The sequence below is a fragment of the Oryctolagus cuniculus genome, chromosome 3 (genome assembly GCF_051225735.1).
Source record: "Oryctolagus cuniculus isolate XC-2025 breed Fujian yellow rabbit chromosome 3, ASM5122573v1, whole genome shotgun sequence".
Lineage (NCBI taxonomy): Eukaryota > Metazoa > Chordata > Mammalia > Lagomorpha > Leporidae > Oryctolagus > Oryctolagus cuniculus.
The window spans coordinates 94166959-94182176 of NC_142869.1; the positions used below are offsets into that span (position 1 = coordinate 94166959).

General features: G+C 38.7%; 1 protein-coding gene across 14 annotated transcripts in view; it reads left to right on the forward strand.

Annotated features, from left to right (window-relative positions):
* The window catches only part of ORC4 (origin recognition complex subunit 4), a 74888-nt gene that overhangs the window by 14466 nt on the left and 45204 nt on the right, over nucleotides 1-15218 (forward strand). For 10 of the 14 annotated variants that reach the window (XM_017342836.4, XM_017342837.4, XM_051849567.3 and 7 more), the window contains 3 exons: nucleotides 9847-9920; nucleotides 13920-13996; nucleotides 14577-14667. In XM_017342836.4, the coding sequence (XP_017198325.2) occupies nucleotides 9864-9920; nucleotides 13920-13996; nucleotides 14577-14667 (225 nt within the window). In that variant the 5' untranslated portion in view covers nucleotides 9847-9863. The remainder of the gene's footprint in view (nucleotides 1-9846; nucleotides 9921-13919; nucleotides 13997-14576; nucleotides 14668-15218) is intronic. The other 4 variants (XM_089329204.1, XM_089329205.1, XM_070070962.2 and 1 more) reach the window with 1 other exon arrangement.

Consider the following 15218-nt stretch of genomic DNA (forward strand, 5'->3'; position numbering starts at 1 on the left):
TTCGAACATATTAAATCCCTTGTTCCACTTTCTTCCTGTTTACATGGTTTTTGAAGAGAAGTCTGATGTAAAACATCACTGCTCCTCTACAGGTCAAGTGTTCCATTTCTTCTACCTGCAAGATTTTCTATTTGTCTATGATTCCTCTGCAGTTTGAATTTGATATACTTTTTTAAAAAAAATTTTTGGGGTCCACCTTACTGAATGTACTGTTTCTGTGGTTTGGTGCCTTTATTTTGAAAAAACCTCAATCATTCAAAGGTTTTCGTCTGTTCTCTCTGGTTTTTCCCTTATGCATGTTATATCTTTTGTAGTCATCTCATGATTCTTAGCTATTCTTTTCCATCCCTTTTATTCATTTTTTTTCTTGTTGCATTTCAGTTTTGCAAGTAAAGATTTTTCCTTACTGATTATTTTCTGGATCATGTCCCTGTTGAGCCCATCAAGGGTGTTCTTTATTTTTGTCACAGATTTTGACTTTTAGCATATCTTCCTGAGTCTTTCTCAGAATTTCCAGCTTTCTGCTTACATGTAACAAGGATACTTCAAAAAGTCATGGAAAAATGTAATTAGAACTTCTATTTTGGTGCAAAATATTTTTGAAATCTGTGTGAATCTTTTCATAATATACATTTTCCATTAAACATTTTGAAGACCCCTTGTATACGTGGGTTTTTAGACCAAAATAAACTTTTAATTCTATTTTCTATGAATTTTTTGAAGTAATATCCTACTATTTATAGTTGTTTTTAAATTCCCAGTCTGATAATTTCACTATCTTATTGTATCTGATCCAAATGCAGCTCTGGCTCATCAGTCTCTTTAAGGTGTTGCTGTGGATTTGTTCTGAGAGGAGGAGCGTGATGGGGGCAAGAGGCGCAGAGTCACCACAAAGACACCAGGAGTCTGGTGAAAGCGGGCCAGAGGGGAGCAGCCCACAGACTTGTTTATTTCAGCTGGTACAGCAGCTTAAATAACGGAGGCAGCCAATCCAGTCAAGGGGCAATTTATGCCCTAACCAATCACAGCCCATTGCCAAGCAGGCTCTGTTGCCAGGTGGTTTCCGGGGGGGGGGGGGGGTTCCCAGGGGGTTTCTGAAGCCATTCCTGAGTAACTGATGCTCACTGGCCATCTTGGCATGGACTTCTCATTCCACCACATTAAGGTATTTTTTTTTATATGCTTTACATTTTTTGTTTATGGTCAAACATGTACACTTGATATAAGGAACTGAGTAAAGAAGTATTTGGTGTGATAATTTATACAAGGGCACTTGAAGTTTGTGAAAAATGGAATAAAAACCTTCTAATCCATTCAGATTATTATTTAAAGATTTTATTTATTTATTTGAGAAGTAGAGTTACAGAGAGGGGAAGAGACACAGAGAGAAAGGTCTTCAATCCACTGGTTCACTCCCCAAATGACCACAACTTTCAGAACTGAGCCAATCCAAAGCCAGGAGCCAGGAGTGTCATCTTGTTCTCCCACAAGGGTACAGGGGCCCAAGTACTTGAATCATCTTCCACTACTTTCCCAGGCCATAAACAGAGAGCTGGATTGGAAGAGTAGCAGCTGGGGGGCAGGTGCCATGGCACAGTAGGTTAATCCTCTGCCTGGACACTGGCATCCCTTATGGGTGCCGGTTCTAGTCCTGGCTGCTCCTCTTCCCATCAAGCTCTCTGCTGTGGCCTGGGAAAGCAGTATAAGATGGCCCAAGTGCTTGGGGCCCTGCACCCACATCGGAGACCAGGGAGAAGTGCCTGGCTCCTGGCTTTGGATTGGCACAGTGCCAGCCGTAGCAGCCATTTGGGGAGTGAACCAACGGAAGGAAGACCTTTCTGCTTTCTCACTGTCTGTAACTCTACCTCTCAAATCAATTAAAAAAAAAAAAAAAGTAGGAGTCTTTATTGATGAGGTATTAACTAGTGGAGATAGCCATTCTGTAATCCTTTGAAGAAATAAGTCCCAGATTTTTGTGTGTGAGCCTGTATCCTTTACAGGTGCTTTATTCCCTCCTCCCGAAGTGTTTCAGGAAGATGAGAGAGGACTGCAATTGGATATTTCCTTTCCCCAGATCTATTAGGCTTTGATAAAATTCTAGTTAGGTTCTGCTAAGACTGATTCTCTTAAAGCCAAGCTTTATTAAGGGAAACAGTGCTCTGGGTATATTTCATTATGGCTACTTTTTCCAGACTTCTGCTAAAACAGGAGGAGTTTTTCTCTGATCGTCACTGTAATAACCTGGTAGATTCTGGGAAGTAAAAACTCAGGACTGTTGAAACCTCCCTTAGAATAAATTGCCTTGGAGTTCATAACTGTCAGACCTCTTCATTGAACCTTCATTGACACCCCAATAAGGGCTCCAGTGTGATTTCTGTCTCTGTTCCTGATAAGCTGTGAATATCTGCCTGTGTCTTTCCAGTTTGAGGGAAAACAGTTGGTTCTGTGACTTCTGTTTTTTCTTGGATCTATGTATGAGTTGCTTTCAGTTTGTCCAGCCTTTCGCTTGTGACAAGGTTGTCAGCTTCCAAATGCCTTATATGAGAGACCTTGAAACTTTTATAATTTTTTTGTAAAAATTTTATGAAAAACTATGTATTTATGGGATTTTTTGTTAGTTTGAAAAGAGTGACACAGAGAGAGGATCACATTATTAAGAAGCTGGATCAGAAATGGAATGGCTAGGACTGGAATCAGGCACTCTGATTTGGGATTCAGGCATTCCAAGTGGTGGCTTGATTCACAGCACCACGATATCCCCAACTCCTTGAGACTTTTTGAACCAAAAATTACTCATTAATCTTTATTAATAATACAACTAAATTAATCAAGGCTGATCAACTAATTGCTATGTTGAATAGTCTTTCACTATGTATATGTATCATGCTAAGTTATCCAATCTCCAACTACTGCATATTTCCTTTGTTGTAACTACTATAGTAAACACACCCATAGTGCATATCTATGATTATTTCTTATGGAGTAAAGTCCTAGAGATAGAGTAGCTGGATAAAAGACCATAGTGATGTGGGTCTGGCACTTTAATTTTCAATCCAGGTTCTTGCCCCTGACAGAGGCAAGAATTCTAAGTGGAGGCATATATAGGCATGAGAACAGGATTTATTTAGCAGTGAGAGAGAAAACATAACACATGAGTGTGGGCCACTCCACATGGAGAAATACCCATTATGAATGGACCAGAAGGTTGCCTATGAGAAAAACAAAAGCCTAAATAGTACTCAGGAACAAAAAGAGAGCTCCTCCCTGTTCTCAGCCTTTTTTATGAGGTAGGATATGGTACTTTAATTGAATAAACAAATGGGCTGGGGTCTTAGCATGTGTGAAGCTCTCTAGGATTTTTATGGCACCTCTATGTGGAGCTTAATATCCATGTGGTATCGAGGCATCTCTTCCTTCCTAGTCTTTGATGAGACACAGGTTATATTCTGGGAAGTTGGGCATTGCAGACTGACAGGTAAAGAGATAACGTATTGCAGGGCTGGCAAGAATTTCAGCTCATCTAGGCCTAACTAACCACCTGCCTATTTACACCATATCAGTGGTAAGGTGCTTCTACCATGATTCTGTCTTACTTCCATTAACTGCAACTCCATCAACTGGGACTGTTGACTATTAACTAAAACAAAACAAAACAAAACACTCTTTACTTTTGTATGCCAAAATGGAATCACATTTACTTTTTAAGAGAGAACACTTTTCCTGTATAATAAGTAATTGGTTTTTAAATTTGAGATATTTGTTTTGTTATTTTGCATTAACATCACTTTATAATTTAATGATTTTGCCACTTATAAGTGTGAGTTAAAAAGGGAGTAGAACATGGTAAACAATAGAACATCTCCATTTACCCCATTAATATTACAAACACTGAAATAAGAGTTGTTTATAATTTTTTGGAAAAAAAATGAATTCATGACTATTTTTCCAGTGGCAAAATTTTCCATTTGGGAACTAAAATTGAGCATTTTTCAGATTGAAGGACTCTTATAGTTTTGTTGGGAAGAATGGTTGTTTTTAAGCTCATTTCCTGTGGTAACCACATAAAATTGGATCAGAAGGACTTTTTTTGTTTGATTTCTTTAGTATTAAATATTAGCAGTGATAATGGACTTCCTCTTCATGATTTTATTTGGAGCATCTAATACTTGTTTTTCTTTTTTCTTAGAAATATACAGTACATTCACATTATCTGTAGTTACCCTATTCTGCAATAGAACTACTCATTCACTATCCAGCTGTAACTTAATATTTGTCAATCAGCTTTTCCCCAGCCTTCCCCACTTCCCTCCAAGCTGCTAGTAACCACCATTATATTTTTAAATTATGTTAGACTGCCTGTTTTTAAATTTTTTTAAAAAAAGGTTTATTTATTTGTTTGTTTGAAAAGCAGAGTGTGGGCTGGTGTTGTGGCACAGCTGATTAACAGTGCCAGCATCCCATATCAGAGCACTGTTTACAGTCCCTGCTGTTCTGCTTCTGATCCAGCTCCCTGCTAATGTGCATGAGAAAGCCTCAGATGATAGCTTAACTACATTGGCTCCTGACTCTTAAGGTTTAGGAAGTGAACCAGTGGAAGGAAGATGTCTTTCTCTCTGTCTTTTCCCCTCTCTGCCTCTCAAATAAATAAAATAAATCTTAAAAAGGGGGCGGGGGGTAGGGAGGGAGAGATCATTCATCCTTGGGTTCATGCCTCTCAAATGTCTACAACAGCTAGGTTTCAGCCAGGCCAAAACCAGGAGCCAAGAACTCCATCTCAGTTTCCCGCATGAGTGCCAGAGGCCCAAGTAGTTGAGCCATCCTCCACTGCCCTCCCAGGAACATTAGTGGGGAGCTGGATCAGAAGTGGAACCGCTATGACTTAGCCAGCATTCTGATAGGGAATGCCAGATTGGCACACAGCACCTTAATTTACTGTTTCACAAGGCTGGCCTCTCACCTATTTTTTAAACTGCACGTTTGAATGAGATCATGTGATATTTGTTTTTCTGTGCCTTGCTTTTTTCACTTAACATAATGACCTTCAGTTCCATCTATGTTGTCATAAATGACAACATTTCATCCTTTTTATATAGCCTATTAATATTCCATTGTATGTATGTACCACATTTTCTTTAGCCATTCATCAGTGGTTGGACTCTTAGGTTGTTAATTTCTTGGTTATTGTGAATAGTGGTACAATAAACATGGAGTGCAGATGTCTCTGACAGATATCTGAGTTTTTGACTCAAAGTCTATATCTTCTACATATAGCTATCCTTTCTTTCTGTTTCCATTAAAAGGGAATATCTTTTTCATTCCTTCACTTTAAGTATATGTGTGTCCTTAAAGGTGAAGTGGGTCTCTTCTAGACAGAATATAACTGAATCTTGCTTTTTTTCCCTATGCATCTGCTCATCTTTTGATTGAAGAATATATTCATTTACATTCAGAATAATAATAGATTAAGAACTTACTACTGCTATTTTTTTTTATTTATTTGACAGGTAGAGTTAGAGACAGTGAGAGAGAGACAGAGAGAAAGGTCTTCCTTCCGTTGGTTCACTCCCCAAATGGCTGCCACGGCCGGTGCTGCGCCAATCTGAAGGCAGGAGCCAGGAGCTTCTTCCAGGTCTCCCATGCGGGCACAGGGGCCCAAGCACTTGGGCCATCCTCCTCTGCCCTCCCAGGTCACAGCAGAGAGCTGGACTGAAAGAGGAGCAGCCGTAACTAGAACCCGGCACCCATATGGTATGCCAGCACTGCAGGCGGAGGATTAGCCAAGTGAGCCACAGCACCAGCCCCAACTACTGCTATTTTATTAATTGTGTTCAGGCTGTTTCATAAATCCATTCTTCCTTTTTTCTTCTTTTGCTTCTTTTATGGCTAATGCAGATTTTTGCTGTATGGTAACCATAAGATGTAGATAAAACATTTTCTCTTTAAAACATGTTATGTTAAGCTGATAATGTATATTTGATCATATATAAAAGCTCTGTACTTTTACTACCTCCACATTTTGAATTTGAAGGCTAAATTTACTGTTTTTAATATTATGTTTGCCTTAACAGATTAGTGTAAGTCTAGTTATTTTTGTTATTTCTGTATTTTAACCTTTGTTCTAGAAATATAAGGGATTTACACACTACCAAAATATTATTAAGAGTACTCTGAATTTGACTACATATTTAACCATTTTTTTTTTAACTTAAAGAACTCCCCTTTAGTATTTCTTTTGGGTAAGCTTGGTGTTAATGAACTCCCTCAATCTTTGGCTAAGAATGTTTAATTTTAATACTCTAAATATATCACTGTCCTCTCTTCTGACTTGTAGAATTTTCTGTTCAGAAAACCACTAATAGCTTATGGAAGTTTGCTTGTATGTGACAAGTCTTTTATGTCCTGCTGCTTTCTAGAATCTGTCATTTTCTTTTCATTTTTTTTTAAATTTCTGTTTGTTTATTTGAGAGAGAGAGATACAGAGAGGGAGAGACAAAGAGGAAGGTCTTCCATCTACCAATTCACTCCCCAAATGACCACAAGCAGCTGGAGATGGGTCAGTCTGAAGCCAAGAGCCAGGAGCTAGGAGCTTCTTGCAAGACTTCCACATAGATGCAGGATAAAGTTGGGCCATCTTCTACTGCTTTCCCAGGTTCATAGTAGAGAGCTGGATCAGAAGAGGAACAGCCTAGACACAACCGGTGCCCATATGGGATGCCTGCATGGCAGACAGAGTCTTAGCCTACTGTGCTACAGCGCATAGTTTAATCATAATATATCTTGGTATATTCTTCAGGTTGATCCTTCTTAGTGCCCTTTGAGCTTCATGAATCTGGTGTTTATGTGCCTCTTAAGATTTGGAATGTTTTTTGATAGTACTTCTTTCTTTCACTTTCTCTCTTTTTTCTGGGACTCTGATCATTTATATATTACTGTCCCAGAGCACCCTTATATTTTCCTGACTCTTTCTTGTTCTTCTTTTCTTGTTCCTGTAATTGGGTCATTTCAAATGACATGACTTTTGCATGATTTGGTCTGCTGATCTGGTCTGCTGTTGAAAGTTTCTATTGAATTCTTCAGTAAAACTTGTCATTGAAATTTTCATTCATGTCACTGTGTTCTTCAGTTCCAGAATAATAGTTAACTTTTGGTTTCTGTTATTATTATTAAAGTTCTCATTTTTCTCATGCATTATTTTCCTAATCTGAGTTTTCAGTGTTTTCTGTTACTTCAGTGAGCTTCTATAAGATAATTATTTTGATTTCTTTTTCAGACAGTTTGTAGATCTCCATTTCCTTGGGGGCAGCTTCTTGAGCTTTATTTAATTTTCCTTTGTTATGCCGTATTTACCTGATTCTTTGTTATCCTTATAGCCTTACATTGTCATTCTGTGCATTTGAAGGAGCACTCTTGTCCTTACAGACTGGTTCCCTATGAGATTCCTGTATCTTGGTCAGTGGAGTTGGAACTGAGTCATGTGACTGCTGCTGTCTCCTGGTTATTGGACCTGTTATCTGGGATTGTAGTGGGTGTGAATTCTGTTTGGTCCCAATGGGTGGACTGGACTGTCTCCAGAACCTTTGTCCATATGGATAGCACTGGGATAAAGATGTGCAGACAAATATGACTTATTTTAAGTCCCTGGTAGGACTTCTGCTGGATCATTAGGCAGGCAGTACTGCCAAGTTCATGGTGAGTGGGACTTGGAAGTAGGTTGCAGTGCTGCTTCAGGTCTATAGCCAAGACCAAAGTTTTTAAGCCTACTTCTGGGATCATGAACATGTGTGTTTCCCAGTAGGTCCTTGAGTGGGCAGACCTGCTCTGAAGTCTGACTGAGAGAGGCTAGAACAGCTTTATTGGGCAGTTTCATGGTCTACTGTAGGACACAGGTTGTCTGCCTCCAAGGGCACAGATGGGCCTCCCTTCCCCTGGGATGTGAGTAGGCAGAACTGCTCTCCATCCACAGCTGAGAGGAAATGGGAATAAGATTCAGTGTTGTTTTAGGATCTAATGTGGGATTGAAGTTGGCAGGCCTGCCACATGGACACAGAAGGGCATGTCTCCTATCTAGTTTGTGCCTATGTAGTATTGCTCTCAGGACTGTCGAAGAAGGGCGAGGTCCAGGATTCATAGCTGGTTGACCATTTGCTAGGGATTGAGGTTGGCAAGCCTGTTTTTAGTGGCACAGACAAGTAAGTCTCCCAAGAGTTCTTTGTACAGGCATGATTGCTTTTGGCCCAAAGCCAAGAGTAGCAGTGACCAAGGTTCAGGAAAGTTGGGATCTGGGTGGGACTCAGTTTGGAAAGCCTGTCCCATGGACTCCGACAGGTATGTCTTCTAGATTTTGAGGGGAGCAGAACTGATCTCAGACCACAATGAGAGGGCTAGAGCTAAGTTTGAGAGTTGATGTTTCTAGTCTATAAGGCAAGTGTGAAAAATGGAAGGGTGGGGAGTGGGAGTGGCATGCTATCTTATAATGCACTTATGTGTTTGACTCCTAGCCTCATAGTTTAGGTAACAGTATCAAAATCATGATGGACTGTGGCTGAGCCCTTGGAGACAGGTCCACAGTCATCAAGTCTGTTTCCTGAGTGAAGGGTCTGCCCTCTCAAAACTATCTTTGTAGGCCTTGACTCCACCAAGATTTTAATAAAGTGCTCCCCCAATTGGAAGATTTCTCACAAAGGCACTTTTATCTGCACAGCTACAAAATTGTTGCTCTGTGGGGATACAAACAAGGATGAGTCTCTTTATTCCCTCTTGGTGCTGTCATGCTCACCTTGTAGTATTGTTAGTCATTGGTGATTTGATGGTAGGCCAGCATGTCTTGAATTTTATGAGTTCTGAAGATCAGAAGTTCTGAAATGGTTTTCACTGAGCTAAAATCAGAGTATCAGCAGATCTGTGTTCCTTCTGGAGACTTCAGGAGAGAGCAGAAAGCATTATTTTAAAAAGTGTATGCTTGGTTTATTTCAAGTTTTGGCTCTTCCACTTACCTACTGTTTGGTTTTGGTCAGGTTACTTAACCTTTCTGTGTCTTATAATATTAAATGGGGTTATAATATTATTTATTCTGTATGGTTTTTTTGATGTTTAAATTAGCAGAGCATTTATAATAATTCTTAAGTAAACATAGTTTATGCTATTATAGCCTGACTGTTAAAGTATTCCTATTCATAGTCAGTGCTAAGAAAATTAGTTCTTGTAGCAAAGGCATTTATCTGTGAGTATGTTGCCCTCTAGAAGTTTACAAAATTTATAATATGTTTCATTAGTATTGCTTCTCATTCCACATATTAGTTCATTGTCAACTTTGTCTTGAAATTTATGCTAAAATGTTTGAAATATGAAAATGTACTAAATTTGGTGTCACTATTAAACAGAATTTTGTTCACTGTAATTTAATTATGGAAAAAGAAATATAGACACTCATGGCTGTTTACAGAGAATCATTTAATCTCATCTGTAATAACTGTGTATGGTTGTTGAGTGGAGCAAGGAAGGGAAGATTCTCTATAAGAGATGATCTTGTGGATTGGGTAGGTGAGAGCAATATTCTGCATACAGGGATTATAGGTTGAAAAAAAGAAAAAGGAAGGAAATAGGAATAGTAGATTTACGAGAAAGGTAGGAGTAGTTGTAAATACTGTATAAAATTTGGTATGGCGATGTCAAATTAAGCCTGTAGTCACACAAACAGGACCCAATGAGCATTTTTAATGTTTGATAACTGTAAGCATTTTTCACACTTAAAAATTATATTTATTTTAACTGTAGAATAGGAAACTTAAATAATCTCACTAAGCCAATAGTGTGTATTATATTCATGCTAAATTTTCTTCTTTTAAGGATTTGAATTTGTTGAAATGAGCAATCGTAAATCAAAGAATAACAACTTAATGCATGCAGAATGCCTTTCACAGGTTAGTATGTATTTTTATTAATCTGAAGGTCTGTTACTATACAAAGGTGACCAGAAAAATAGTTGTCATCTTAGGTTGAATTTGTCCCTTAGCAGCTAGTAAGATTCACATTCTGTTCTTAAGGAGATACCTGTGCAAGAACCTAACAACAATCATCTGGGAGCAAATCTTTCTAAACTCTTAGTTAAAATTAATTTCTGCATCTACAAATTTTGTTGTTCTTGATCCCTTTCTGCCAATGCATGTTGTTTGCTTATTATTGACACTACTATTTAATTTCATCTTTTGTAAGTCTTTGGTTAGTTAGAACATTAATTTTTACTCTTGTTTTTCTAAAAGAGACTTAATTTCAATTTAGTTAAATGTTATCTTTAGAGTATAACTATTGGACTTTTTTTGTTAAATTTATTTCTAAGAAATTAAAAATAAAAAAATTTATTTCTAGATGTTTTATTCCTTGTAATACAGTTGTAAATGGGATTGTTTTCTTAATTTCCTTTTTGATAATTCGGTGCTAGTGTATAGAAATACCATTGATTTCTGTTTCTTCATGTTGTATCTGGTAACTTTGCTAAAATGATTTAATAAATAGCTCTACTAATTTTTTAATTTGTTCTACTAAGTTATGTTGCTTTTTTGTTTTTTTTTAAAGGAAAGGATTGAGATTTGTCTTTTTTATTTTTATTTTTTTATTTATTTATTTTTTACAGGCAGAGTGGACAGTGAGAGAGAGAGACAGAGAAAAAGGTCTTCCTTTGCCGTTGGTTCACCCTCCAATGGCCACCGCGGCCGGCGCGCTGCGGCCAGCGCACCGCGCTGATCCGATGGCAGGAGCCAGGTGCTTCTCCTGGTCTCCCATGGGGTGCAGGGCCCAAGCACTTGGGCCATCCTCCACTGCACTTCCCTGGCCACAGCAGAGAGCTGGCCTGGAAGAGGGGCAACCGGGACAGAATCCGGCGCCCCGACTGGGACTAGAACCCGGTGTGCCGGTGCCGCAAGGTAGAGGATTAGCCTAGTGAGCCGCGGCGCCGGCCGAGATTTGTCTTTATTTCTAGTCTAGATAGAGGAAGATTAATAAAGTCCATGTGTGTATGTGCATGTGCACTCATTTAAATGTTATACAGGTATGAGCTACTATGTATACAATTTCTGAATTGTTACAAATAATTGTCTTATTTAATCATGAAAGATTTTATTACCATTTTGTAGGTAGAGAAGTTGAAAATTAGAAAGGACTTTACCTTCTTAAATTCATATTACTGTCTCTTCTGGCACCAATCTCTTTGTTCTGTCTTTTTATTTGTAGTGCTAAATATGAATTGTTTTATTCCTAGTGAATTAGTTCTTTTTTGCTTAAGGTCTGCTACATGTAAAGCAAACTAAGATTCATCTCAGGTACATTAAAGAAAAACCAAATAATCGTGGAACCTCTTAGTAAATGTAGTCAAATTTGAGATGGTTCCGCAAGGTTTTTGTCCCTTCCTAAGGAAGGAACACTGTATTTGCAGCAGATCCAGAAAAGTAATGACTTTACTGGTCCCTTTTCCAAAAGACTCTGCTAGATTGTATGACATGATTCTTTACAAATAAGTCTAAGTACCTGATTCCATGGTGAATTCAAACTACAAGTGTACTTCAAAAAAGTTAGTGGAAAATGCGTAGGAGACCTAGATGAAGCTCCTTTCTCCTGGCTTCGGCCTGGCACAGCCCTGGCACAGCCCTGGCCATTGTGGCCTTCCTAGGAGTGAACCAACAGATGGACGATTCCTGATTCTCTCTCTCTCTCTGTAACTCTGACTTTCAAATAAATAAATAAATCTTTGAAAAAGAGAATAGTGGAAAATGTTATTAAAATTTTATTTTGATGAAAAAGTTCTGACATCCACAGATAGGTTTTTCATAATACACATTTCCATGAGTTTTTTGAAGTTTCTTTATGTACAGATTTCAAAATTTTTTGCACCATAATAAATTTGTTTTTTTAATTTTTAAAATATTTATTTATTTGAAAGGAAGGACATCAGAGAGAATATGGCAAGGAAAGAGATGGTGGTGGGTGGAGAGGGGGAGAGAAAGATGTCTTCCATCTGTGGTTTCACTCCCCAAATGGTTAACAGCAGCCAGGGCTGTGCTAGGGTGAGTCCAAGATCCAGGAACTCCATGTGGGTGGCAAGGGCCCAAGTACTTGAGCTATCATCTGCTGCTTCCCAAGCACTTAGCAGGAATCTGCATCAGAAGCAGAGCAGCTGGGTTTGACCTGGCAAACATCTGATATGGGATGTCAGCTCATAAGCAGCAGCTTAACCTGCTATGCCACAACACTAGCCTCTACACTTATCTTTTGATTCTAATTTTTCATAAACTTTTTGATGTGCCCTTTTATATTACCTTAAAATAATTTTTTAAAGATTTTATTTATTTATTTGAGAGGTAGAGTTACAGACAGTGAGAGGAAAAGACAGAGAGAAAGGTCTTCCTTCCATGGTTCACTCCAGAGCTGTGTCAATCCGAAGCCAGGAGCCAGGAGCTTCTTTCTGGTCTCCCACGCAGGTGCAGGGGCCCAAGGATTTGGGCCATCTTCTACTGCTTTCCCAGGCCATAGCAGAGAGCTGGACTGGAGGAGGAGCAGACTTGAATTGGTGCCCATATGGGATGCTGGCACTGCAGGCAGAGAATTGACCTACTGAGCCACAGTGCTGGCCCCAAATTTTTTTTTTTTTTTTTTGAAAGGCAGAGTTAGACAGTGAGAGAGAGAGAGAGAGAAAGGTCTTCCTTTTTCCATTGGTTCACCCCCAAAGTGGCCGCTATGGCCGGCGCGCTGTGCCAATCCAAAGCCAGGAGCCAGGTGCTTCCTCCTGGTCTCCCATGCGGGTGCAGGACCCAAGGACCTGGGCCATCCTCCACTGCCTTCCCAGGCCACAGCAGAGAGCTGAACTGGAAGAGGAGCAACCAGGACAGAATCCGGCGCCCCAACCGGGACTAGAACTGGGGTGCTGGCGCCGCAGGTGGGGGATTAGCCTAGTGAGCCGTGGTGCCGGCCAATAATTTTTCTTAATTCATTTCAGTAATTCCATACTTCATAGCCTAGGTAAATGTGGCTTCTGGCATGCTTGCTTAAATACCAGAGTACTACATTTTTGCAGTTTGTTTCTTGAATTTTACTTTTTTGTGAACTTTTTATCTATTTGAGAGACAAGGAGAGAGTGCACACCCGCTCTAATCCCCTGGTTTACTCGTAGATGCCCACAGGGAGATTGAAGCCAGCAGCTAGGATCTCAGACCAGGTCTCCCATGTGGATGGCAGGAACCCAATTATATCACACATCAGTACTGCCTCTCACGGCACACATCAGCAGGAAGTTTGAATCAGGAACCAGAGCTGGGAATCTATTCTAGGCAGTCTGGTATGGGACATCCTAAATTTGGCATTTCTTTCAAGTTATTTACAGTGTCTATTAAAGTATGGTTTAGCATTTTTTTCCAATTATTTGCAATATCTATTTAGGTATGGATCATTGCCATTTTAATATACTGTGTTCTGAGCCCAACAAGTTCTTAATAACTGAACTATAAAATGTATTTGTTTTCTTCAACAGATTGTAGTGTTTGACTGAAGCCAATTTAGATGTGATGTTCTCTAGAGATTATGTAGTTCATGAGCATTTAGCTTGAAAAGCATTATTAGATATTCTCCTGTCTTTGTTCCTTGGTTGTGATGTTATACATTCATTCGTATGCATTAAAACAGTCCTCAAATTGGTTATTTAATTCACCTTCTTTTTGAAATAGTAACAACTGAATTTTCATCCTTTATTTGGGCTTTGAGTTAGATTAAGAGTGCGATTAATTTTATAGGTCATGAAAATGGTTCCAGAATTCTTAAGGACAAGTTTTTAAGGAGGATTCAATTGGCTCATTAATACCTGATTCTGAATGCTATAAATGTATTTTCCCTTTCATTTTTGATTACATGTCTAATATTTATTATATTTTCTTCAGGTACAAAGAATTTTACGTGCAAGATTTTGTCACCAGAATCCACATAGTAACCTATTTGGAGTGCAAGTACAGTACAAGTAAGTTTGTCTAATTCATTATCTCTATAAATCTATTTATAAATGTCCTTCCGGTTTTTGCAAAAAAAAAAATTTACACAAATTTGATCTTAAATATGACTAATGAATACTTTCATAGAATCATAATACTTTGCTTTATAGATAAACTGAATATTATGACATATGAGTAGGTAAAGATATTCTCCTGATAAGAAGGTCTTTTAACTCTCAATCTTAGTTTGTTTCTGTTGTCTGCTCAGAAGATTCTGATCTTCTTGCCCTGAATCCCTGGCAGCCAGCTAGAAAATAAAGGCTGTAGTGTTAGTGGGAAAGGGGATATAAATGCAAAGGTTCTATAAGTGCCAAGTTGTTCCTTACCATCAAAATATTCAAATATATTAAACTTTCTAGGTTTTCTCTTGAGGTTTCCAGAGAATCAGTATATTCCTGTTTATGACTATTTGGAGCCTAAGTCAAGTACCCTAAGGGAAAAAAAGAAAAAGGAATTTGTGTATATTCATATTCAGTTCTTAAAAAGTACTACCTAGCCAATTATTCCAGTTTTATTTTTTTAAGTTTTTTCCTGTTTATGTCATTTTAGACATTTGATTGAGCTGTTAAAAAGAACTGCTATCCATGGAGAAAGTAACTCTGTACTTATTATTGGACCTCGAGGATCAGGAAAGACAATGGTAAAACTTGTTAATTTCTAGCATTTCTTTGCTTTGGTGGGCATATGGTGATTCTTATTTCACATAATAGTGAAAATGTGTTTCACTTCATTGTTTTGTTTTGTTCCTTTTTTTCTTTAATCATAGAAGGTAAGCAAAAACCTTATAAAATATATATTTTTTTCAAGATTTATTTATCTATTTGAAAGGCAGAGTTAGAGAGGCAGAGAGAAAGAGAGAGAGAGAGAGAGAGAGACCAAGGTAGTGAGCTTGCATCTGCTGGGTTATTCCCCAGATAGCCGCAATGGCCAGGGCTGGGCCAGACTAAAACCAAGAGCCAGGAGCTTCATCCAAGTTTCCCACTTGGGTGGCCGGAGCCCAAGCACTTGGGCCATCTTCTGCTGCTTTCCCAGGCCATTAGCAGGGAGCTGGATTGGAAGTGGAGCAGCTAGGACTTAAACCAGTACCCATATGGGATGTTGGCGTTGTAGGCAGGAGTTTTACACGCTATGCCATAGTGCTGGCCCCAAGTATATGTGAGTTGGGCATACCTTTTTTTTTTTTTAACCATA